At 40.8% G+C, this 26,625-nt stretch overlaps 1 protein-coding gene across 2 annotated transcripts in view; it reads right to left on the bottom strand.

The window, feature by feature from the left end:
* The window catches only part of FSHR (follicle stimulating hormone receptor), a 201,453-nt gene that overhangs the window by 48,852 nt on the left and 125,976 nt on the right, over positions 1–26,625 (bottom strand). For both annotated transcript variants that reach the window (XM_012638857.1, XM_012638858.1), the window contains exons 3-4: positions 10,419–10,493; positions 7,893–7,967 (exon numbers count right to left, since the gene is read on the bottom strand). In XM_012638857.1, coding sequence (XP_012494311.1) covers positions 7,893–7,967; positions 10,419–10,493 — 150 coding nt within the window. The remainder of the gene's footprint in view (positions 1–7,892; positions 7,968–10,418; positions 10,494–26,625) is intronic.

Genomic DNA, 26,625 nt, shown 5'->3' with positions numbered 1-26,625 from the left:
CTACCCGAAGGATGGACATATTTGAAACACGGACTTGGGGGGAGGGGAACCAAGGGCAACACACGTAACCTAAACATCTGTACCCCATAATATGCTGAAATAAAAAAAAAAAAGAAATGAAAGAGTCATTTAGGGAAGTTCAAAACACAGCAGAAAGCATCAAAAACAGACTAAACAAAGGAGAAGAAAGAATCTCAGAGCTTGAAGACAAGGCTCTCAGGTTAACCCAATCACTTAGAGATGGGACTACGCAAAGTGAACTATAATATACAAATTATAGGTATCCCTGAGGGAGAAGAAGAAAGAGCAAAAACCATGGAAAATCTATTCAAGGGAATTATTGAGGAAAACTTCCCTGGTATTGCCAGAGATTCAGATACAAGATGGTCATTACACACCAGGAAGAATCATAGCAAATAGGACATCTTCAACACACACAACAATCAACCTAACCAAAGTCAAAATGAAGGAGAAAATTCTACAAGCGGCAAGACGAAAGCAACAACTAACCTACAAAGGAAAATCCATCATGCTAACAGCAGACTTCTCAGCAGAAACTTTACAAGTCAAAAGGGATTGGTGACCCATCTTCAGTCTTCGTAAACATAACAACTGCTAGCCTTGAATTTAGTATCTTTCAAAACTAAGTTTTATAAACGAAGAAGAATAGAGACTTTTCCAGACAAGCAAACACTGAGGTAATTCATCTCGACCAGACCAGCCCTACAGAAAATACTCAATCTGCATTATACATGGATCAGCACAATAGATATCCACCAGTATAAAATCACTCAAAAGGTAAAGGTCACAGTTTGTATAAAACACTAGCATAAGAGGGAAGACAAAGCAATAAGGTACTACTCAACATGATGAACAAAACAGCATCCCACATATCAATTCTATCATTCAACATTAATGGTCTGAATACCCAACTCAAATGACATAGTCTGGCAGAATAGATGAAAAAACACAACCCAAGTATCTTACTGTCTCCTGGAAACACATCTAACCCACAAGGACTCGAAGGGATGGAAAAAAATATTCTATGTGAACAGACACCAAAAGAGAGCAAGTGTAGCCATACTCATATCAGACAAAATTGACTTTAAATCAGCAATGGTAAAGAAAGACAAAGATAGTCATTATATAATGGTAAAGGGAGCAATTCAACAAGAAAATGTAACAGTTCTAAATATACATGCACCTAACACAGGAGTTTCCAGATTCATAAAGCAAATTCTACTAGATCTAAGCAAAGAGATAAATAGTAGCATCAGATCTTCAAAACAGAAAATAAACACTGGACTTAAACGGGACTCTAGAACAAGTGGAATGTCTATAAATGTCTATTTACAGAACTTTCTACCCCAAGACTACTGAATATCCATTCTTCTCATCAGCACATGGGACATTCTCCAAGACTGATCACATCTTAGGCCAAAAATCATGTCTCAATAAATTCAAAAAAAAATAGAAATCATACCTTATATCTTCTCAAACCACAGTGGAGTAAAGCTGGAAATCAATTCCAAGAGAAACACTCAAATCTACACAAAGTCATGGAAATTAAACAACTGGCTGCTGAGTGATTAATGGGTCAATAGTGAAATTAAGATGAAAAAAAGATTCCTCAAACTGAACAACAAAGGGGCCACAAGCTATCAAAATCTATGGGATTCAGCAAAAGCAGTCCTAGGAAAACTTCATAGCCTTGAATACCTATATCAAAAGACAGAAAGATCACAATTAACAACCTAATATCACATCTCAAGTAACTAGAAAAGGAAGAGCAATCCAAACCCAAACTCAGCAGAAAAGAAACAAAGGTCAGAGCAGAACTAAATGAAATGGAAAACAAAAAAACAATACAAAGGATCAATGAAACAAAAAGTTGGTTTTTTGAAACCAAACAAGATCAAGAGACCTCTTCCTAGATTAACCAGGAATAGAAGAGAAAGTACACAAATAAACTCAACTGAAAATGAAAAAGGAGATATCAAAACTTATACCACAGTAATACAAATATCTATGAATACTACAAAAATTTCTATGCCCAGAAACTCAAAAACACAGAGGAAATGGGCAAATTCCTGGAAATACACAACCTCCCAAGACTCAATCACAAAGAAATAGAACTCCTGAACATACCAATAACAAGTAATAAAAATCTCCCAATAACAACAAGAACAACAAGCCCTGGGCCAAATGGATTTGCGGTTGAATTCTATCAGACCTGCAAAGAAGAGCTGGTACTCATCCTACTGAAACTGTTCCATAACATCAAGGAGGAAGAAATCTTCCCCAACGCATTGTATGAAGCCAGTATCACTTTGATACTAAAGCCAGGAGAGGACATAACAACAACAAAAAAAGAAAACCACAGATAATATCCCTTATGAATACAGATGCAAAAATTCTCATTAGAATACTACCAAGCCAAAGTCAACAGCACATCAAAAAATCCGCCATGACCAAGTGGGCTTCATCCCAGGGATGCAAGGACGGGTTCAACATATGTAAATCAATAAATGTGACTCACTGCATAGACAGAAGCAAAAACAAAGACCAAATGATAATCTCAATAGATGCAGAAAGAGCATTTGATAAAATTCAGCACCCTTTCATGATAAAAACTGTCAAACGAGGCATAGAAAGAACATATCTCAAAATTATAAAAGCCATATATGACAAATCCACAGTCAGTATCATACTAAATGGGGCAAAGTTGAAAGCATTCCCAGTGAGAACTGGAACAAGACAAGGGTATCCTCTGTCACCACTTCTATTCAACACAGTGCTAGAAGTCCTCACCAGAGCAATCAGGCAGGAGAAAGAAATAAAGGGTATCACAATTGGGAAAAAGGAAGTCAAACTATCACTTTTTGTTAATGATGTGATCTTATATCTAGAAAATTGCAAAGACTTTGCCAACATACTCCTAGAATTGATAAATAAATTCAGCAAAGTATCAGGTTACAAAATCAGTGTACACAAATGAGTACCATTCCTATATCTCAGTAACAGTCAAGCTGAGAGTCAAATCAAAGACTCAATACCATTCACAATAGCTTCAAAGAAAATAAAATACTTAGGAATATACTTAACCACGAAGGTGAAAGATCTCTACAAAGAGAACTACAAAGCACTGAGGAAAGAAATTGCAGATGACAGAAACAAATGGAAAAAGATATCATGCTCATGGATTGGTAGAATCCACATTGTTAAAATGTCCATACTGCCCAAAGTGATTTACAGTTTCAAGGCAATCCTTATCAAAATACCAATGTCATATTTCACAGATCTAAAAGAAAAAAATTTATGGTTTGTTTGGAACTAAAAAGGAGCCTGAATAGACAAAACAATCGTAAGTAAAAAGAACAAATCTGGAGGCATCACATTACCAGACTTTAGCCAATACTATGAGGCTATAGTAACCAAAACACCATGGTATTTGTACAAAAAGTAAAGACATAGACCAATGGAAACGAACAGAGAACCCAGTTATTAATATAAAACTATCTGCCTACAATCAATTGATCTTTGACAAAGCAGAAAACAGCATACACTGGGGAAAAGAAGTCCTAGTCAATAAATGGTGCTGGGAAAATTGGAGGGCCATATGCATAAGAATAAAACAGGACCCCTATCTATCACCACTTACAAAAATTAAGATGGATTAAATACTTAAATGTAAGGCATGAAAACATAAAAATTCTAGAAGAAAATATAGGAAAAACTTTCCTAGACCTCAGCCTAGGCAAAGAATTTATCACTAAGACCCCAAAGGCAAATATAGCAACAACAAAAATAAATGGGACTTGATTAAATTATAAAGCATCTGCCCAGCTAAGGAAATAATCAACAGAGCAAATAGATAATCTATAGAATGAGAGAAAATATTCACAAACTATACATCCAATAAAGGGCAAATATTCAGAATCTACAAAGAACTCATACAGTTCAGGAAGAAAAAAACAAACAACCTTATTAAAAAGTGGGCAAAAGACATGAACAGAAGCTTTTCAAAAGAAGATAGGCAAGGGTCAACAAACATCTGAAAAATGGTCACCATCAGTAATCATCAGGGAAATGCAAATTAAAACCACAATGAGATATCACCTTAACCCTGTCAGAATAGCCATTATGAATAAGTCAAAAAGCAATAGATGCTGGTGTGGATGCAGAGAGAAAGAAATGCTTACACATTCTTGGTGGGACTGAAAATTAGTACAACCTCTGTGGACAATGGTATGGAGATTCCTCAAAGAACTAAAAGTAGATCTACCATTTGATCTAGTAATCCCACTACTGGGTATTTACCCAAAGGAAAAGAGTTCATTTTTTTCAAAAAGACACCTGCACTCAAATGTTTATAGCAGCACAATTCATAATTGCAAAGATGTGGAATCAATCTCAGTGCTCATCAATTCATGAGTGGATAAAAAAAAATGTGGTGCATATATGTGTGTGTGTGTGTGTGTGTGTGTGTGTGTGTGTGTGTGTGTGTGTGTGTATGTGTGTGTGTGTGTGTGTGTGTGTGTGTGTGTGTGTGTGTATATATATATATATATATATATATATATAAAATGGAGTACTACTCAGCCATCAAAAAGGAATGACTGTCTTTTTCAGGAATTTGAATGGAACTAGAGACCATTATACTAAGTATCTCAGGAATGGAAAAACAAACATCATATATACTCTCTAAAATTTGGAACTAATTAATGGGTACACATGGACACAGAGAGTAGTGAAGAAGTAGTAAAGAAGGGGGGAACAGGGGAGAGGTAAAAATCTACTTAACAGGTACAGTGAATGCTATTTGGGTGATGGGCACACTAATAGCCCTGACTTAAGCCTTATAAAATCTAGCCATGTAAGAAAAACATTTGTACCCCTTTACTATTTTGAACATTTTTTTTAAAAAAAGAATGAACAGCAGTGCACAAGTTGTGGGCCTGTAATGAGGTCAAATTCTGGATCCTTTGGTTTCAAACTTTATCTGCTCCAAGTCCACCATTCTCAAACACACTGTTATCATTGCTGTGGAATATCTGCGTGAAGGGCTTGTTTTTCTTCCTGGGCCTGTCCCTGGCATGGGTGGTTTGCATAAGCCCTATGTGATAGTTTGTGAATGGGAACACCCCTGGGGATTCTTTTCCAAGTCCTAGAGCAGTAGTCTCCAACCTTTTTGGTACCAGCAACTGGTTTCTTGGAAGAAATTTTCCCATGGACTGTGAGTTTGGGGTGTGGTGGGTGTGTGGGGTGATGTGCGGCCCATTTCCTAACAGGCCATAGACCAGTATTGGGCCTCGGTCCAGGGGTTGGGGATTGCAGACCTAGGGAGCTTTTGTTCTGTTACTGAAGGCCTGTGGCCCACATATTCTACTGAGGCCGTTTCTAAGACAAAGAGAAGGATCCAGAAGGGAGGAGGGATGGCAGTTGAGAGGGAAAGAGGAAGAGAAGAAGGAAGTCAACTGGATAACAGGCACTAGTCATTTTATATTTGTATAATGTTTATACTAAAAAACAATTTGTAAAGTTTTCTTAGTAGGCATAATCTTATTTGTTTTTTACAACCACCTATTTACAGATAATGAAACTGAGGTTTAAAGAAAATAATTAGCTATCTAGCTAATAAATGTCAATGTTCTATCTGGATTCCGGTTCTTCTGACTTAATATATAGTTTTTCTTTTTCTTTTCTATACTGCTCCATTAAATACAAAGTTATGTTCCATCGTCCTCTTTTTGAACCCATGCCAAACACTCTGAAGGTCTTAGTGGTCACCATAACTCTCCATTTGACACTTATTTAGAATTTTCCTGATGGACTGGTAGACTTTGATTAGTTGACCAGAAATAAGTATTCTACAAATACATTTATTAATGTTTTTGAGCACTTTGTAGTTTACAAAATATTTTCATGTATCTCACCTAAGTCTCATATAAGCCATGTACACCTCAGAAATCCAATGACTGGCCCAAGATTTCCAAGCTAGCGAATGGGGGAGTCAGGATGAAGCCCTAGATGTTCTGATTCTGAGGTTCATGATTTTTCTGTTACCACATTATTTCCTCTGGTGTTATGTGCCTAACCAGATGAATCTCTGCAGAGATCATAACAAAGTATTTTTCTCTAAGGAACAAAGTCAACTTAGGGAGTCAAGACTCTCAAGCCTGAAACTAGAGGATATCATAATCCTAACCTCTGAGCGGGACTGGCTATGTAATTTGTGGGGTGCAGTGTAAAATGAAAATGTAGGGACTCCTGTTAAAAAAAATTAAGCATTTCAAGGTGGTGACAGGAGAGAAATAAACATAGTGTGAGGTCCTCTGACTGTGGGGCTCTTCTAAGCACAGGGCCCTGTGCAATTACACAGGTTCCATGCCCATGAAGCCAGCCTGTCTCTGACATTAACCCAGGAACAGATGACCTTTCTGGGGCATTTATCAGAGAGCAGAAGTTCTTGGTCATATGGACTCCCTTCCCTTAAGTCTTTTATTCCTTCAGTTCCTATTCAGAGAGCTAACACACACAATGGCCAAGCATTTCTTATTATACCTGCTAATTGTAGTTCTAGGGACCAAAATTTTGGGACAGAATCGTATCATTAATAGCTAATGTTTATCGAGCATCTAGGGCAGGCACTGTGCAAAATTTTTTACATACTTTAAACTGATTGCAAAAATGGCTTCAATTCTATATCCTTCCCTCTATTCATGCCCCTTTGCAGCTTTTCCCATCAAAAACTACCTCTTGAATCTGGGCAGTTCTATGAACTGCTTTGGCTAATAGAACAGGTCAGAAGAAATGGTGTGCTAGTTCAGGATCATGGCCTTAAGAGGCTCTCAATCTTCAGCCGTCTCTCCTGGAATCCCTGGACTGACATGAAAACTAGCCTACTAGAAATGAGCACCACTTGGAACACAGCTGAGTCATCCCAGTTGAGACCTCCCGGAGCAGCCAACCCCCAGCTGACCTGCCAACTAACTATAGATGCAAGAGTGAGCTTAGCTGAGGTCAGGCAAACATAGTCCAGATCAGCAGAACCGTTCCACTGACCAACTCACAGACAGGTAAAAAATTAGAAATGGTTATTACTTTAAGCCTCTATCTTTAACTAGTGGTTGGTTATGTGGCATTATGATGCTAAGAGATAACAGATACACATGCATTATTATTATTTCCATTCTTTTGATAAGGAAACAAACTATGAGAGGTTTAGGTCTTGCCTGGGATCAGTAACTAGTAAATGGACCAGAAAGTTTAACTCCAGGGTCCAAATTCTTATGTTATTTTGTTGGGGCCCCATCAGAACACTCAGGGCTCTGTCAAGCCCTCAGCAAAGTTGAAAGCCATTTATTTGATTGGAGGAAGCAGTGTTTCTGCTGATAGGAGCAGGCCCAAAGGATAGAGCTCATACACCAGGAATCTCACTACTGATAACATACAATGTCTGTTATTAACCAAAAGTTACAAAATAAAGTGCTATAATCTATCAAAGGAAAAATGCATATATGCAGAAAAAGAGACAATGCCTTCAAGGTCAAGGTCACAAGCTAAATGCCAGCAAAAATTTTGGCTGCATCTTATTAACACTAAATTATGACCGAGTTCTGTAAGAGGTCTGTGTGATAGTCTCATTAATGCAAATGACATTCCTTATATCTGTTTTTGCAAATGGAAACAAAATGCAATTATATTAGTGGAATTTGCTCATTAAACAAAACTAATTTCCACCGCCACGTGTCTCCTACCTCCACTTCTACCTCTCTCACATCATCCTTGATAAAAAGCAATTGCTCCTCAAAGTAGCAAGTGAGCATTTTACTAAAATAGGCATGCAAAAATTGATTATAGAGAAGGTTCCAGAATACATGAGTTCTTACAGGTATCGGAGGTTGGGAAGGTTCTGGAAGGCCTCTGGGTTGATGTAGAGCAAGTTGTTGGCCTTTTCAATTCTACTGTAAAAGAAGAAAAAACATGCAAGTGATCTCAATAGTAAGGAATGCTGTGGTACCTTTCATGTACACAGGATACATTAATAAATCATTCATTCTATCTTCTCACTATTCATCCATCCACAATTTCAACAAATATTGAGGATGCATGCAGTGTGCAAACTAAATTAACTAACTGTGCAAACTAAATATTAACCCTGTCCCACTTAACCCTCATCACCTGGGGCCTGTCCAGCAGAGGCAAACAGAGGATTGGCTGAGTGAGTTGCTTTCACCCTGAAGAGAGCTGGGTCTTAACCAGTAAGGCTCTGCCAGGTTTTGAGGGGGCTAAGAGGGCAGGGGTGAGACTAATCTGGGAAAATGAGCTTTTTTCTGGTCTGAAGGCAGAAGACATGAGAGAAGGAGATGAAAAACAACAAAAGAAGATGAAAAGAAGATGAGAAGGAAGGAAAAAGGGTGAGGGGGCAAAAGGATTTTGGAGAAAAAGAGTGAAATAACAAAGAAAAATAAATATTGGGAGAAAACCAATCAACATCTCTTTGGTTTTAGCTGTGAAATCCCAGCAAACAGTAGCTGGGTATGGCCAGTGGTTCCCTTCGTGCTGTAGACTGAGGCTGCTCCCTCACAGCTCATGGGAATGGGTGACTTCTGCACCGTGTTGGCCTGTGCTGTGTCCTGATCAATAGTCTGGAGGTGAGCATGTTCACATTTGGATTCCCACAGAGAGCCTGCCCTTTCCTGGTCTTGCTGGATCAATGTATATTTGCAGAGATGCTCTCTGTTAATTACTTCCTCCCCATTTCATTAGTTTTTATGTAGCGGTAACCTGTAGCTACCCAGATCCAAGTACCAGGCAATTAATCATTTTAAGTACAGTTAATGCTGCATGGGGTGTGAGCACCTCTTCATGAAAGAAGCAGATGAAAGACCCATTCCATTAGCTCCACTGTCCATTGGACCACATCGAGGGATGACTGCTTGACCCTGTTCAGAGGGCTGGTTCCCCTTTGGTTCGTTGCTGTGATATTCCCTGTGGGTTTTGAGACCCTGGTCAGATTTCTTTTCCCAACTTAGGTTTGAAGAGACCAACAAGAGAGAGAAGAAAGGAAGGAGCATGAAGGAAATGGGGAGAGGCAGAGAAAATGAAGAAGAATGAGGGTGGGAGGCAGAGTGGGTGGAAGGAAGGAAAAAGGAGTGCGTTTACTAAAATGGACAGTCCAAGGGCCATTCCTAAACAAATTCCCTAATATTAACATATATTTCCTAATATAAGCCCCCTATTGATATTTGGCAAATGCTAAAAGCAAAATTCTTACTTTTTAAAAAGATACATAAGAGTCAAGAGATTTATGTTGAAGTTCTTATCCTGTTGTGGATTAGGCTGAGTGACTTTAGAAAAGCCTCACAACTTCTCCATACCTTTCATTCCTTATCTGTAAAATTAGGAGGTGGTTAGCTTTCCAAATGTGCTCCATGGCAATTTCATAGCTGTTAATAAATGATCCACAAAAGAAACTTTTCCAGTGGCATTAGTTGAGAAACACTCTTACATTAGCATACTATAGGCTCTGAGAAGTTTTCCGATGGCGAGCAAACCTAACTATATTTGCCCAGTGTTTCCTAATCTTATTTGACCGTAGAATATTTCCTTTTTTTTTTTTTACTGTAAACACCTAATAATTTCCTGTGTTCTTAGTGATACACAGAATATACTTTGGAAAATTTTCAACCAGTCTCTAAAATCTCTCTTGGCTTTGACATTCTATGATTCTCTGAATTTATGGTAATTATAGACTGGTATGAAACAGTGTGGATCTGTGCGAGCACTGACGAATGTAAAACTGGAACATCATTTAGTTGAAGAAGTAGAGGAACCAAGGATCGTTATGACATACTTACTCTAGGCCAGCTGAGATGCTAGATCTAATTTATATTTATCATCTCCTTTATTCATCACTGTAATCCTATGAGGGATGTAATTTTATTATTTCAGTTTTACAGATGACAAAACTAAGTCTCAGATGGTTCTGTATCTTGGCCAAGATTTCATGGCGAGTATACGGTATGGGCTGGTATTCAGACTAGGACTCCCTGACTTCTCCTACCTCACGTGGGACTGACTTGGGGCTTTGACTGTGGAATAGCTTTGAATGGGAAGATGGCATAGAGGTACTTGCTCATAGTCACTGAACAAAGTTCTTGGGTCTATGATGCAAAACACTCTGGGAGGCAGGGAATAGGATGAGACTAGGTTCTGGGATGGTGCCTGGATCACCAGCCACAGACATGTAACAGTGCTTTTTAGGCTGACTTGGACATCTTATAATGACAGCCTAGGGATCTGAGGACAGAGCAGAGCCAGGGCCTCTCAGGGATATAAGAGAACTTTAATGCTTTTGCCAAGAACAGCCATGAACCACCAACTACCCCTCCCACCCCAGGTCTCTTGCTTACATTTCATGTAGCTTGGGAAGGTGGGAGAACACATCTGCCTCTATCACTTCCAAGATGTCATTCTGAGAGATCTCTCTGCAGAGAAAGAAATATCATTCAAGCCAGTTCAGTTACACTCCATAAACATATTTAGTGCTCAACATAGAGCCTTGTGCCTAGGAGGATTCATGAGACACACAAAACTCCTTTCCTTCCCTCAAAGAAGTCAGCTATAGTAATGAGACAAAATTAATGTATTAGATGCTAATATTTACAGAATGTGGGACAATAAGCCCAAGACAATGATTCAATTTAGAGATTATCCAGTCCATAGATGTAGCAACTGAGGCCCAGAGAAGGAAAGAGACTTGCTTTGAAGATATTTGGGGAATATAAAGGATGAGAAAAAAAATTTGAGTTCCTCAGAGCAGGGGGTCAGCATACTTTTTTCTACAGGTCCAGATAGTAAATATATTTCGGCTTTGCTGGCAATTTGGTCTCTGTCACAACTACTCAACTGAGGTTGTTGTGCCAAGGTAGCCATAGATGACACATAAATGAATGACCCTGACCGTGTTCCAATAAAACTTTATAACAACAGATGGCAGGTTGTATTTGGCCCAGGGGCTTTAGTTCAATGACACTGCCCTGGACCATGGAGTGAAGTTCTTCTTTCTGCTAACCTGGCTTTGGGAGATGAGAACCTCAATCCTGTCTCTTTTATAACAAACATGGATTTAAATCCCCGCCTCTCCATGCCATTACCCAAGTGGAGCTTGCTATTGCAAGGCCTTTGGCATTAATGATGTCTTGGCCTAAAATACCCAGAAAAGATCCTTCAGGTCTCAGGCTTTTTTTTGTCCCAGAGTAATTTGAGGGCAGTAGAGAATGAAGCCCATTATGCAAAACCCAGAGCTTGTGAGGAGAGAGGGTGGCTTAATCGGTTAATATTTATAAAGTGGCTCACAGATGAAACGTGCTATTACTTGGCCTCCTGAGGAAGATTCTTATGCAGTTTTAATGCGGCAGCTGGGAGTGTCTTAGGAAATCTCACAGGCAGCATGCATTCAAATTGGCTGAGGCAGAAGCATTGTCTGCTGGCCTGGGATTTAGAGAAGAGTTCGAGAAAGGCTCTTGATCAAGGGAAAGGCCTGGATGGGGGAGGAGATGCGGAATCATGAGCAGCAGCTGTCTCAGTGAGGGGGTGCTGGGGACATCTGGAGCCCCCACGAATGAGGAGACATTTTATGAGAAAACATCTCCTCTTGTTCCATAACAAAATGTTTCATCATTAATTTAGTAAATTCTTCAGGTTTTCACAGTTTTTAAAGTGGAATATGGATAAGGGTGGTACGTGTGTATTTTTTTTTTTTTTAATAGACCGTGCTGGCTATTGGCCATTTATTTTGCCCTCTTGCAAGTGAAGGGAGTTCTGGGAAGTATAGGAATGAGGAAGGAGGGGGAAAGGGATGGAAGAATAAGGCATTTATTTGAACACTTAAAAGAGTGGAAAGAGTTGAATGGGTGGAGAATGAGATGTGGAGGAAAAGGATGGATAACAGGGAGGGCTTAACTACAAATGAGGTCAGATCCTCCGAATGCTATTTCCAGGTTCACTAATAGTTAGCAATAGATTTGGTCACCACTCAAGGTAATATCTCAGCCTAACGATGGAGACGTGGCTCCTATCTGAATTCATGCTTGAGAGTTCCCTTATCCGGATTTTTTTTTGTCAAGAAATTATTAGAACAAACAAGCCAAGAAATACTTCTAAATTATTTCGGAAGGTACCTCATATTTTACTATCTCAACTTCAAAGACAGAAGAGGGTACTGGGGTTAGATGGGGGGGTCCCTTTGGCTAGGTGAGGGTTGGGGGAAGTTGAACAGGGTGCAGCAGTGGAGAAGTACTTCATTGAGAAATTCAGACATCTTGTTCCAACCTAACCAAGCTCTGCCTCTAGTCATTTCTATTATCATTTGGTGGGTGTTTACTATTTACCAGCCACTTTACATATATTCTCTCTAATCCTTCTGATGTGCCCTGGTCTCCACTTTAATAAGTGGCCCTGCCTGTGTGCAGAACAACTCTGGCTGACAGCAGGGCTCACGTGCTTTCTTCAACACTCCCTGTCTCCCAGGCCACATCGAGCCCCTCTCTGGACTTTGGATTCTTCATTGTAAAATGAGGGGGTAGATCAGATGATTTGTCAAGTCCCTTCCAGAGCAGTGCAACAGGCCTCCATCCTCAAGCACAGCAGCTCTGTAGAAGGCTTATATCCAGAAATAAGGCTCTCCTCATCTTGTAGGACAGCACTTCTCGAAGGCTAACACATACACAAATCACCGGGGGATGTGTTAAAATGCAGATTCTTACTGGGAAGGTCTTGCATGGGACCTGAGGTTCCGCATTTCTAATAGCTCAGGTGCTGGTGCTTGTCATAGACCATGTTCTGGATTGCAAGGTTCTCTAGGGAAATAGTAATAATTAATACCAGACTTTTCCCTCTAATGCACACACACGTGGGTGGTATGAAAAGCGTGACAGAGGAATTCAACTACATCAGTTCAAGGGGAGTGAAGTACTTGGTTTTAAAAAATGTACATTCCCTCTGAGAAGATGCCCTTTACTCTATCATCACTGGAATTTTCATTGAAGTCTTTCTATTCTCTAGGTACTCACAAGACTTTTTAAATTTCTCAGTTAAAGCAATCACCACCACGTTTTATCATTGTTTTTTTTTTGGTCATTATCTAATTTCCAAGCCTGACTGTGGGTTCCTGGATGGTATTTTATTCATCTTTCTTTGTATCTCCAGCATCTAATGGTGAGTTGGTATGTAGTTAGTGCTCAATAAATGGTTAGTAGGTGGATGAATGGAGGAAGGAAAAAAAGTCTTCAGGCCTAAGAATGGCATCTGCCACACTGCAAAGGAGATGAAGTGTGTCTGAGGAATACTTTGACCCCCTTTTCTGTAGCCAATATGCCCAAATCCAGCAAATGACAGCCAAGCCTGGCTTGTCCATGACTTAGGCTTTTGTCTCAGGGATTTTCACTAATGCAGTATACAACATGCAAGGAGCACACACATGTATTTGGTCTGCCATGCTAACAGCATCTGAATGCCTTTTTCCCTGCCTCTCTTTGTCACAGCTCTCCCCAGCCCTTCTCTGGTTACCAGATGAGGTCCCTGAATGGACAAAACACCCATAGAAGAGAAAACAAGGGAGAGGACTGGTAGCTGTAGGGGTTCATAAGGGGTCTGATTGGGGATTAGGGGACTTCTAAGGCCCCTTCTGTGCATGAGAGCCCATGTTTGTATGAGGGAAGGGGAATGTGCTTGCATGAGGTGATGGGGGTTATCAGTGCATTCCCTCTAGAGTGGGTTTCAGAGCCGTTATCAAATTTTCCTCCTTCAGATTTGCATTACTCTGGTCAATGGAGTAATATTCACATAGAAGTACATTTGACAGAGGGGTTGGGGGGGACTTCAGGGAGTGAATGAGCGTTCAGAATTCAGTGAGGTCCACCATAAAGTTTCAACCTATTATAGAGTAGTATGACTGTGTTCACCACTGCAGCTGACACTCATTTGCCAGATGTTTGAACTATTTCATTCCAAACAGAGTTGCTAATGGTTTGTAGGATGAAGAAGAGCTGTGACCAGTGATTAATGACCTCATTAGCATTTCAATGACATGAATTGGAGAATAGGATATAATAAGAAATCAAATACAGAAGTCTCTTCTTTGCTTTCTTTCTGATGGAGGAGATATTCTCCAACTGGGTCCTCCCCATCTTTTCCTCCTCCCTTGTGTCTCTCGTCACAGAGCATTTTCCTCCAATATATCCAATATAAATTTCTCCCTAACTGGGTAAATTAGTGGATTCAATTACATTAAGATATTTGTAATACTCACTGAATCAAATTTCTCCCTTTTGTTTTTAGTAACCTCAAACTAAATTGAGTTGACCGTTTTCCTTCCCTGAGTCCCCTGTAGTCTCAGATTCCCACAGACCCTCTGTTATTCCCCCTCACACATTTCATTGGCTTTGCATTCTGCTTTGTCTTCCTTCCTAGGCAAAGAACTCCTGGAAGACAGTGACATTGCCTTTTATCTTAGCATTCCTGCTCCCAGTGAAGTGTTTGCTGAATGAATGATCTTTGAAAGATTATAAAAGATTTTCCACGTTTGCTTTTGCACAATAAAGCTGTGTTCCTGAAAACTTGCAGCAAACAGAGTATTTGCAAATCAAATTGTGTATTCGCACAGGAGGGAGCTTCTTGTTTAGTAGAACCTTGGAGTGAATCTTTAAAAGAGTGGAGAACTAATTCAACAAATGTTCAACAAATTTTGATTAAGCAGCTGCTGTGTTTCATGTACTGGGATCATTGCTGGGAATCTAGAGGTGAAAAAACTGGGTCCTGGGTTTCATCAATCATCTCTAACTCAGCGAGTCTAGAGTTCTGGGCTTCCCTTAACTGGGTGCTATCTTTATTTGATGGGCTACACTGAGTTACCAGAAAAAACAAAACAAATTTTTTGTATATTGCTTTTCAATATAACAAGATATATATATATATATGTATAATATATGAATTACATATTATAATTAGATATGTAACACATGTATATCTTATTATATTGAAATGGAATATACATACAATTATAATTATAATATACATGTAATTCTTATATATATTATAGAAGAGGGCAGGTGAAAATTTCAATGAAAATGGGTTCCAGAAAAGTTCATAAAACTCCTTAAATACATACTCTCACCCTCACTTAGAATTCCCTTAAGGTTAGATCCAGAGACTTTACAAAAAATAGAGGGCTGAGTTTGAATCCTGCTTCATTTCTTACTAGGTCTTATTAACTGTGGGAAACTTAGAGTCTCTCTGAGCATCAGTTCCTTGTCCATAAGATGGGAATAATAACTTCCCTGCACAGTTGACAAAGGGATTAAACCAGATGGTCAATGTGAAAGCACAGTGCTTGTCACATGCTCAACTCCAGCATCACCACGTCTGCCTGACGGTCTGCCTTCCTCTCTCTGTGGAGTTTAGGACCGACTTCACCTGCAGCTGGAGATCCTGGGCTAGTCACCCACCATGGTGAGGGAAAACTCTGCTAGCACAGGTCCTAGGAATTCTTCTTTAAGTTCTGAATAGAGAAATTTAGGTTGTCCCATTAACCTCATCTACAGAATCATTTAAATTCTTTAAACCAGGCGATGGCACTATCCCAAACTCTAGCCCCATTCTGAGATTTACATTGAGACCACCATCTGATCCACTGGCCACACAAAGGAAATCAGGCAGAGCACGTAGGTACCTCGACCCAAACTGTCTCCACCACTGAACTCATAACCTAGAAAAGCATGCTGCTCCCTTGGGGAAAGGGTCAACTCGGGGCAGGACATGTTGTCAGGGTGTGGTAAGGACATTGCCAAAGGGCTCCTTTTACCTCCTCACGTGGCAGCAGCAGGTGGATGCCTTTCTTTCCTGACAGGTCTGAGACGGTCCTACCTTCCCAGATCTGCTGCCTTTTCTCACAGGCAAGGACAGTCTTTGCACAAGATGTCCTGAAGATCTTCCCAAAATGAGACAGGGACAAAAGTACTTTCAATGGCTTGGCCCAATTCAGAAATCTGAAGTCAACTCACTCACTTTCAAATAAATTAAGAAACTATCATGTTCCTTTTTAGTTTTATCTTAAATATTAAGTAATCTACGTTTTGGTATATTATGTTTCTTTTGCTTCCCTTAGCAGATGAGGAAAAGGACTAAAAATCACAGTCACGAGAGCCTTTTTCCCTGAAGTTTGAGACCATCCTGAGCAACATAGCAAGACCCCATTTCTACAAAAGTAGCCAGGCATGGTGACACACTCCAGGCCGGTAGTCCCAGATACTCATGAGGTTGAGGCAGGAGGATCACTTGAGCCAGGATTTCAAGGCTGCAGTGAGCTATGATCACACCACTGCACTCCAGCCTAGGTGACAGAGTGAGACCCTGTCTCTTAAAAAAAAAAACAAAAACAAGCACCCAGGTGTGTCAGGCATGTTTTTTGTGCTTCTCATTAATTACGTTGCTTAATCTTCATAGCAACCCAACTAATACCATCCTTAGCCCCTTTTACAGAGGAGGAAAAAGAGGCACAAAGAAATCAAAGTTCCGAGCAGCAACTCACATAAGCAGTGCCTTTTTAGTACATTTTCTATGCAAGTATAAAGCATGTACAACAATAAAATGTATTGCCCTTGCCTTACAAAAATCTGCAATGTGATTGGATAAAAGTCACATGCATGTCAAATTGAGAATGCGAAGTCAACTGAAGAGAAGTGGAAGGCAGTGTGGGAAGGATGCCAAGTGCCCAACATGGAGCTGGGTAAACAGTGGAGCTTCAATATGTATTTTTATTTTTCCTTATGTACCATATTTCCCTCCATTGCACCCTCTCTAGATGTCAGCATTTCTCAAATCTATCTTGACATCCCTCAAACTTTCCCTACTGAAGCCCCCTTGGACCACTTCATCCCCACTCTCCCTCAGTTGGGACCTCTCTGCTGATAATCACACGTTATCAATATAAGCTCCCCTCTTGGACCAGTGTCCCACATCTGCAACTGCCTGAGGCATATTCCACTACATATTCTGTGAACCCATCACAGACTAGTCTAGAGTAGACCAATTATTTTCCTCTCCCAACTCTCTTTCCCTCTTTAATCACCCCAAGCCAACAGTTCTGTCTGACATCCCTGTCTGGCCCATTGGATCCTGGGGGGGAGGATCATCTCTGACTCCTTCTCATCATTTAATGTCCAAACAGATCCTAAATTCTCTCAATTACTTTTTTCAGTATTTCTTGCAAATACTCTCCTTTCATTTCTTACAATTGTTGTCATAATTACGGCTCTTTGCAATTTCTGCCAAATCAGCAGTTTTTTTTTTGTTGTTTTTGTTTTTTTTTTTTTTTTAAGAGACAGGGTCTCACTCTGTCACCTAGGCTGGAGTGCAGTGCTGTGATCATAGCTCACTGCAGCCTTGAAATCCTGGCTCAAGTGATCCTCCTGCCTCAACCTCATGAGTATCTGGGACTACAGGCCTGGAGTGTGTCACCATGCCTGGCTACTTTTGTAGAAATGGGGTCTTGCTATGTTGCTCAGGATGGTCTCAAACTTCTGGCTTCCAGGGATCCTCCCAACTTGGCCTCCCAATGTGCTGGAATTACAGACATCAGCCACCACAACTGGGCCAGACTGGCAGTTCTTGATAGTTGTGGCACATCACTCAGAAGTGGTTTGATGTTGGTCATGGGTCATCTGTTTTCAAACAAATTATGTGTCCCAACGAGTCGCTTAAAATTTTGGAGTAGATTCAAGATTATGTGTACAATATGCAAGACAGTAAGAATGCAGCAGCAAGTGGAGAGAAGAGGGAGCAGAAGCTGGTGGGCTATGAGTCATCCATCTCTGCCTGGACACAGGAGTGTGGCTAGTACTTGTGCTTGGGAACCACGCATAGGGTAGTTGTTTGGGAAAGCAAATAGAATTAAAAGAGAATGATAAAAAGTAAAGGAGGGACAAAGAGATTTCCTGGAGGTAGAACCAGATTAGAGTTGGGAGCTAGAAAAGGTAGTCAATTCCTTTCTTACTCTGTGTATGCTTGTCACAAATTGCTTAAACAGGAATTTACTGAGTTCTTAGATGAAAGACAACTGTTTTGGAAGGTAGTGAGGGAGTGGACACCGTGTATAGAGCAGAAAGGAAAGATATGTTGATTGGGTCGTTTGTTTTTGGTGTAACCCGCCATCTTTGGCAGAGGCCAAAGAAAGGGAGTTGGAAAGTTAGAGCATCCTCTGACACACAAGAGACAGGAATGGTAAACTGTTCATAGGTTCAGGACACTTGTAAGTTTGAGCTGTGTAGCTCATAGCTGCAAGAATAATGATGATGGTAATAATAATTAACCTTTATTAGACATTTGCTGTGTGGTGGGCATAGCAGAAAATGCTCTACATGGGTAATCTCACTAATGGCCTTGTCTTGTCAGGGCCTTGCTGGCTTCTATTTGTCTTAGTTCACATACATATGTGAGTGGCAGCATGAACCTGGAAGCCAGACAAGCCTGAATTCAAATTCTTGCTTTATTATCACCTTGGGCAAGGCAGTTAAACATCTGTGACATTTGTTTATTTCAATGGGGATAGTTAAACTATTTTTTAGTAGATTTGTGAGAATTATAGAGGTAATATGTGGCATGGAATAGATTTCTAGCTGTCTCCCAAAATCTATTTTCCCCCTCTTATTCCTGTGTGCATAGCCAGACTACATTTCCCAGCTAATCTTGCTGTTAGTTGCAGCATTGCGAGAAGAAAGCTCTTCCTGTGGAATGTGAGCAGAAATGATGTTTGTTGTTCCAGGCCTGGCCTATAAACCCCCATGTGTGAGGAGCACCACCTGGAATACTAGATAAGAAAGAAAGAAACTTATTCTAAAAGTCCCTGACATTTTGGAGTCTGTTGTCATCTATCCTGGTCTAATACCTAAAGTGAGAGTCTAGCACCCTGCATGGTACCTAGTACTTGCTCAATAAATGCTCCTCCCATCGGAGCAGGGTAAGAGTTTGGCATCTACCATCTAGTGAGAAGTGATACATATAGTAGATGTTCAGTAAATTCTTACTGGCTGATTAATTAGTAGTCATGCAGGAGTATTGCTTGGCCAATAAGAAGAAAATAAATAACCAAAAATACCCTCATCAAAACTAAATCTATACTTGACCTCTTTTATCAGAGATGACTCTCCCTTAGTGATATAGGATTTACTACCGGGGATTGCATTGCCTGGCCTCTTGTGGTGAGCACACAGGTGGCTGCTGCTTATTGAATTATGAGCCCTTGGCTTCTTTTCTCCCTTTTCCAATTATTTTGTGGAAAAAAGAATCTCAGCATGCCAGAAAGAACAATTTTTAACAATGGGGACTACTAAATTCATTAGTACACATAACCTGAGAGGGTGTTAAGGTTAAGAAATTTTGAATCCTCAGCTTTCTAAACTCCAGAAATGCAGAGCTATGTGAGGCAAGGTCTCTTGAGTGGGCAAGAGGAAGCCCTTCACCACTTTGGCAAATCACTGGAGCTCTCTGAGGTCCATTTTCCTCTGTAAGATGTTGCTAAGGTCCTCTCTCCCTCAGTATATTTTATACTTAATCCTTTGAAGTTGGCTGGGCTGTTGAAAATCATATGAATAATGCATGTCATGCACTAGGAAACAGACACATCGTGTTATGCAAAGGTCACGCTGCTTACTACCATTTTTATTATTTCAATGGAGTCAGGAGACCTAGGTTCTAGTCCTGACTCTGCCACTAATTAACCATTCTCCTTGAGTCAAATCAATTACCTTCTTTGGGCTTTTGTTCCTCATCTATAAAACAACACTCTTGATCCAAATTATCTCCAGGGTCCCTTCTAGCCCTAGAATTCCGTGTTTTTAATTTTTTCTGTGATTCTGTTATTAAAAAGCAGTCAGCCACATCATTGGCAGTCCTCCATGACAGCTGGCTTTCATTTCTGACAAGCTAGGGCAAGGCGGGGCTCCGTGAAGCATCCTTCTCGGGCACTGCCTGTGTTCCCCTGGGAGCAGCTCTGGGGGAGACCTGTGAGGGAGCAGCGGCAGGGTAGCCAGCAAGAGCCATTCTTTCTAAGTCCTGGACAAGGCGAGAAAGAACCCCTAGCCTGAGCCATTATTCTCTTGAAGACAGTATATGTTTTATTGTCAGCTGAAAGAGGGCTCCATTGATACTCCCTGTAAGCCAGTATTGATTTCCTCTCGAGCCTCTTTACTGAAGAAATAGCAAGTGTGTGTGTGTGTGTGTGTGTGTGTGTGTGTGTGTGTGTGTGTGAGAGAGAGAGAGAGAGAGAGAGAGAGAGAGAGAGAGAGAGGGAGAGAGAGTGAGTGAGTTATTGTAGGCTGTCCTGTTCACTGCTCTCACCCCACAGTACCCCAAAAGCTTCCTCAGTAATTCCCTCTGGGTTCTACTGTGCCTTTGTGCCACCCTTGCCACACCTGTAACATAATCCCTCCTTCCCCAACTGGCTTTCCTCCTCCTTCCAGCCTCTGTTTTCACTATGTAATTCATAATTACTCTATTTTTTATGTCTCTCCATTTTCTACCTCATTAACTCTTATTCTTGGCATGAAAGAGCTTCCTTTATGAGCCGCAGCGAAGGAACAACAAGGACCTCACATTTGGCCGCTTTCGAATTTGAGTCACACTGATGGTCTTATTTTCTTTTTTGGAAAGCTTGAGTGTAGTACCCCTATAAGCACCCCACCTGTAGAGCTGTTATCCATCTTGTCCTTTGCAACCATTCAGACATTCAGGGTAGTATATTGTCTAACTTCATATTTAATTGATTTTTTAATCCATTTCTGGGCAGTTTTTCCCCATGCCACCCCCAAAGGGTGGTCAAAAGTACTACTCTTGCATCTCCTTTGCCTTGTGAAGGTCCCGAGAGTGTCCGCATTTTTACAACAAAGGACCCACATGGTAAGGAGAAAAGAATGAAGGTTTTTAGAAGCTTCCTATTTTATGAGACTTTGCCACTGCCTGGAGAAAAATGCCATCATGCCAGGGAGGAATGAGGAGAGTAGATTCTCTTTAAATGCCAGTCTTTAGATTCAGCTGGTTAAGGCCACCCAAGATGTTGGGAATGCCCAGCACATGTTCAGGCCTTGTTTGTGCCTTGGAACCCTTTGTCTGAATGAAAGCTGAAAGAGCAGCAACACAAACAATGGAATTGTTCCTGTTGAGCACAGAGGGCGCTGGCTGCGTGGGGTGGGAGAACAGAACCCAGACCCCTTCCTCCTGTTAGCAGCTTCCGAGCTCTTTCCTACTCCCATGGATTTGTGTAATTTAATTGTGAAATACACATTTGTCCTTTACTAAAATAATTTCAGGTAATGGGGATCTGTTAGAAAGATACCTTTTAGGAAACTTTTTTTGTTGCTGTTTTTCAATGCCCCTGAAATTAGAATTTCAGAGTAATCAGCAAAGGAGGGAAGGGAGTTTATCAGCTATCTTCTAGATTTATTTTCTTACAATTTCCTGTTCCTTTTTTTCAAACAGATAAAGTAACAAAGGCATCAGAAGCGATAGTTATGTGGCTAGTTAATAACTGAGCTGGTCTAGGTTAAGATGATCTTTAACCTATGATGATAAGAGTGCATTTTTGTTAATCCACTCAAGTTCTGTTACATGGGCCTCCTTGCTGGAGCTGTAGAACCAATGGGTCAAGGCTATTACTTCCTGAGAAGCGGGTACCTACGTTGTGAGCCAGGCGGCAAAGGTAGCATTGTGGACCCACAGAAGTACTTACTAGCTGTGAGAAGCTGACAAGGTTACTTAGCCTCTACACCTCTCAGTTTCTCATCTTTGAAATGGGTATAGTGGCATTTGCCTTTGTGAGGATTATGAAATAGTGACATGTTAAATATCTGACGTTTAGTGAGTGCTAAAGAAATGGTATTTATTATTCTGTTATTTTCTAGTGACTACAAATCCCTTAGGGTCAAGGACTTTGCTCTATTCATAGCTTGTACCTGTGTACCCAGCAGGCATTTCATAAATGCGTGTTGGATGGACAGATGGCATCTGCAGGGCTTACAGTGTTTTGCCTTATACTCAGTAAACATATACTTTGCCCTCACATCTGAGCACTGGAGCAGGAAGGAAAACCCATTCAAATTTCAAGGCTCAACCTTTAAAATTCTCTCCAGGGAAGCCCTCTCTAACCCGCTAGAATTAAGACATTTTTCCTCCTCTGAGCTTGCCTAGCACATTGCTCGTGCCTTTACCAGAGTATTTTATTGTAGTCAGGCTAACGGTCACACCAGCTGTAGGTGTGTCTGCTTGCAGGCCCCCGAGTGCTGGAGCTGCAGCAGTTGTCCCGTTCTCCATAGTCCCGCGTCCCTCGAATCACACTTGGCAGGCTCTGAATTTTTATTGAGTTGGAGGGAACAGGTATTAATAATACTTTAGTATTTTCGGCACTAAATCTCAAATTCCTTTGTAGTCCTTTTTCTTCAGACATATTCAAGAGAACATAGTTTCTGCCTTCAAGGAGCTTCTGATCTAGTATTAATAGAAAAACTACACTGTCTTCTTCTGCAATACACAGTGAAGAATAGAGACTGCTTTTCAAGGCTTCCTACTATTAGTCTGAAACATAGTAGGTGCTCAGTAAGTGATTATTGATAGACTAAGTGAATGAAAAAAGCCAAAGCTGTTATCTCATTTACTTGTGAAGAATGGTAAAGCACAGACAGGTTAGGGGATTTACCCGAGGCTACACAGCAAGTTAAAGAGAGGAGGAGCAGCAGCATCTGGGTCTGCCACCTCCCATGCTGGTGTTCTTTCAAGCACATAATGCAGCATCCCCGTGTTATGGATCCCGTACCTAATTTTCAGCTATAAATAACTACCTACTCCTTGCTTGTCCATGATGCGTTTTCTTTCTTTTCTTTTTGTTTTCCTAAAAATATAAGTATTTGGAGGGGGAAAAAAATACATTCTGACCAAATGTGCCTTTGGTAGAAATTCCAGGACCAACTTATTACATCAAATCCTGATTTAGATTTCAGAATTCGTTTGAATACATTAGTTTTACAATTTGCATATCTAATTATGTTTTCCTCTGTCACCAACCACAAGCAATTTTCCCCCTTTGAGGATCATTGTGTCTTTAAATGTAAGACATAAGACACAGGAATTACCATAGCAACTTACTTTCCAATTAGACTGCAATTGCTAACAATCAATATGATTAGACAAGGTCAGTGACTGAGGAAGCCCCGTGGTATTTAGAGAGAGCTAGGGATGTGCAGGGACAACGAGGAAAGAGAAAACCGTTGGCAATCTCTCCCCAGAATTGAGTGCGACTCCATTGCTTGCTGCTTATGTAACGTAAAGATATTTCTTACAGTAGCAACAGTTTATAACCCGCCAACAAGAACCTGGGAATGGGGGCTAAAAGATGTTTGGTTACGGTTGTTTTTCCTTTCTTCTAGTCCCCAAACACTTTACAAAACTAAAGATGGAAAATCACCGATTTCAAAGTGTGAATAAATAATAGCTGAAGCTGGGGGTGGGCGTTGATGGAGATGCAACCACAGGAGGGCTGTTTTCAGCCCAGACAGGGAATGAGGGTATACTTGAGAGGAAAAGGATGGATCACAACCAGGCTCATCTGCCCTGGGGGCCATGTGCAAGCCGGAGCCTGGCTCAGGTGCCCTGGGAGGTGCGGCTGGCCTCATACTCTGCATCACTTGTGACCCTTTCAGAGTCCTCCTCTCCCCTCTTTCCATCTACTAGTCTACACCCTCAAAAAGAAAGACTCATTCACCCCAAAGTGTCAGTGTCTGATGACTGATTAAAGTCTGATTGGAGGGGAGGGAGATTACATTTTAATAAGGAGCAAAGCTTTAATAAAATAATCATCATGAATATAAGGATCAGGTTGTGGAGGTATTTTTGGTGCTATTGGATCTTTCTGGAGCCCTTTATATCACATCTGTGACCAACTGTGATTTCATAGCAGGCTGGATATAAATGAGATTCAGGTCCTCACCCACTGAAGGAAAAAATGAAGTGAGGTTAATTGTTCTAATGCCCAATTTGTAGACACCTCTTGGGCACAATGCAACACCGTGGAGAGCAAACACAAAGCCACACTGTCTGGGAACATTTGTATTGAGCAGATAAGACCCAGAGTCTGGAGGGCTCAGGTGGTTACTGTGCAGTCGAAGAACTTAGAGTGATTGACATTCTGCCTGGCACTTCCTCCCCTCCCCTCAGACCCGAGGACTGGGTGGGAGGAAGCCAGTTCTAACACAGGAGAGGGTGAGAGCCGGAGCTGATAAGGCCTTGGGTTACAAGAGTATCAACTGATGCCCTAACAAGACCCTGAGTGGTTAAGGAAAGTTTGACTTGCTAAGCTTGTGGTTAACTTCTCCAGATCCCTCTCCTCTATCAGAGATTCTCTGCAGCCCTTTTGACACCTTTAGAACAAAGCAGTATGTGCAGGAGTCAACGGCTGGCATCTAGTTTTAGTTTCCTACTTGCCTGTCAGTGCTGTGGCCTAGAACAAGACCCTTTAGTTCCCCAAATTTCATGTGTAAAGTGAATGTGTACATCATATGATCAACATAAAAATTACATGATGCCTGTGAAAGCATTTGGTTAACTGTAAAACATTAAACACAAACACCTTTTTGGAATGATTGGAATGCTTATTATCACTGCTGCCATTCGTTTTCTTTGGTGACACCCCCACTCCTGCCCTATCCTGCTCTGCCTTTCCTCTTTCCATTATGCTCTTCCTCCAGATACCCATCTTTGAGCTGAAACCCATAACCAACTTGATAAATTCACCCCCAGAGCTATTACTGTAGACCCAGCATTTCTCACCCCTGAAGAAACAGATGGAAGGGTTAGTTAGAGGGTGACATTAACCACAGAAGATGGTGTTGGGAGGTAGAGACCAGGTGTGAGGGATAAGCCAGGGAAGGTGTTTTGTTTTAAAATTCTGCTTTGTGGCAATCAGCCCTTCCAGTGCCCGTCACGCAGTGCTGCAGCTGGGTTTGCCTCCTCTGCTTACACAGGTGGCTGCCCACTGCCACATCTGACATGTCTCAATGTCTTTAAGCATCAAGGCCGGTCTTTATAGGCTTTATACTTTACACAAAGCATTCCTCCTTTAGAACTTGGGATGACTGTGTTAAAGATAAACTGTATTCTTTAATGCTGCTGAAAAGACAAATCACTGGGAATTATAGGAGAGGGAGGGGAACAGAAATGCTAATAATGTCCCAAGGAGGTCCTTTCATGCAAGTTGCTCCTCGCGGGCATGATTTTGTCAGGTGCTTTATTTGATTTCACACTGCCTTTCATTTTCAAAGGGTCTTCGCCAGTGACAGAAGGGACCAAGGACAATGAGCATTTAATATACATTAACATCATGCCCATCCAAGGAACAAACCTGTGGAGTACAGCTTCTTGGAGGCATCCTCTTCTCTGCCTCCCACCAGGGAAGTGTTTTGGATCCAGAGGCCTTTGTGGCTATGCCTATCTTGGCTCTAACCACCCCTCCACTCCAACTACCCCAAGCAGCATTTAAGGCTCTGGATCCACCCTGATTCCTAGTGCTCTATCAAAACTTATCTGACTCTTAGATCATCATGGTACAGAATTACAGAACTAAGAATAATACCTAATGAGAGGAGTGATCAAGAGATCATTTATTTCAACTCTCTCAGGAATCTAAGGCCGCAAGGAGGTGACTGGTACCTAGCTGCTCAAGACATTCACAGGCGCAGGCGGTTTCTAAGTAACTATTTCCAGACAGCAGCTTTGTGGTTTAATAAGGGGCTACAATCCTTAAACCATGAGTAAGATGAGAATTTCAAGCACTTCAGCAGGCCAGTAGGAAGAAAAATCTTTGAGCAAATAGGGCTTTAGGTATGTATTTCTTCTGTCACAAGATGTGAAACTTGATACCTTTTACTTAAGGTGAACATCACTAGCAAGTTCGAGCATATAGATGTCATTTGAAAAGTTGAGCAACACTTTTTTTCCCTCCCTCTCTCCCCATCCCATGATCAATATGTGGATAGGTAGATATAGATACTATATATGCTAGATCTAATAAAAAGAAAGGTAGATACATGTACCATATATTTTAAATTCTTTGCTATGGATATTAACCAACATCTTTAGCGAAGATTATTTATACTACGTGGATACTTCCACCAGAACCATGTTAAGAAATTGTGATGAGAGGAACAGTGGCTGATATTTTGCTGCTCAAGAAATTATTTTCTCTCTTTGGGGGTCTGAAATTTATTAATTTATTACCATCAAGGAAGGACTAGACTTGCTGTCTTTGATCTCTGTTTCATCATTTCTAGTCATCCTTGTTTATTTACTCTCCACTCTCCACTTAAATATTGTGCTATGTTGAAGCTTTGAATATCCCTCAGAGCTTTACTCAAAAAACCCTGGAGTGGAATGGAAAAGCCTCACTCTGGGAAAACCACCTTCAGGATCATGGTGTCTCCTCTGCCAGATCTATTGAAGAGTTAGAGTTTTTCTACAACTATGTAACTTTCTACATTTGCTTTTGAATTCTTTTAATTGTCACTCTTGTTAAATCAATGA

The sequence above is a fragment of the Propithecus coquereli genome, unplaced genomic scaffold (assembly GCF_000956105.1).
Source record: "Propithecus coquereli isolate 6110/MARCELLA unplaced genomic scaffold, Pcoq_1.0 Scaffold136, whole genome shotgun sequence".
In the NCBI taxonomy this organism is placed as follows: domain Eukaryota; kingdom Metazoa; phylum Chordata; class Mammalia; order Primates; family Indriidae; genus Propithecus; species Propithecus coquereli.
Note: the sequence above shows the minus strand (reverse complement) of the source record. Positions and strands in the feature narration are given on the sequence as shown.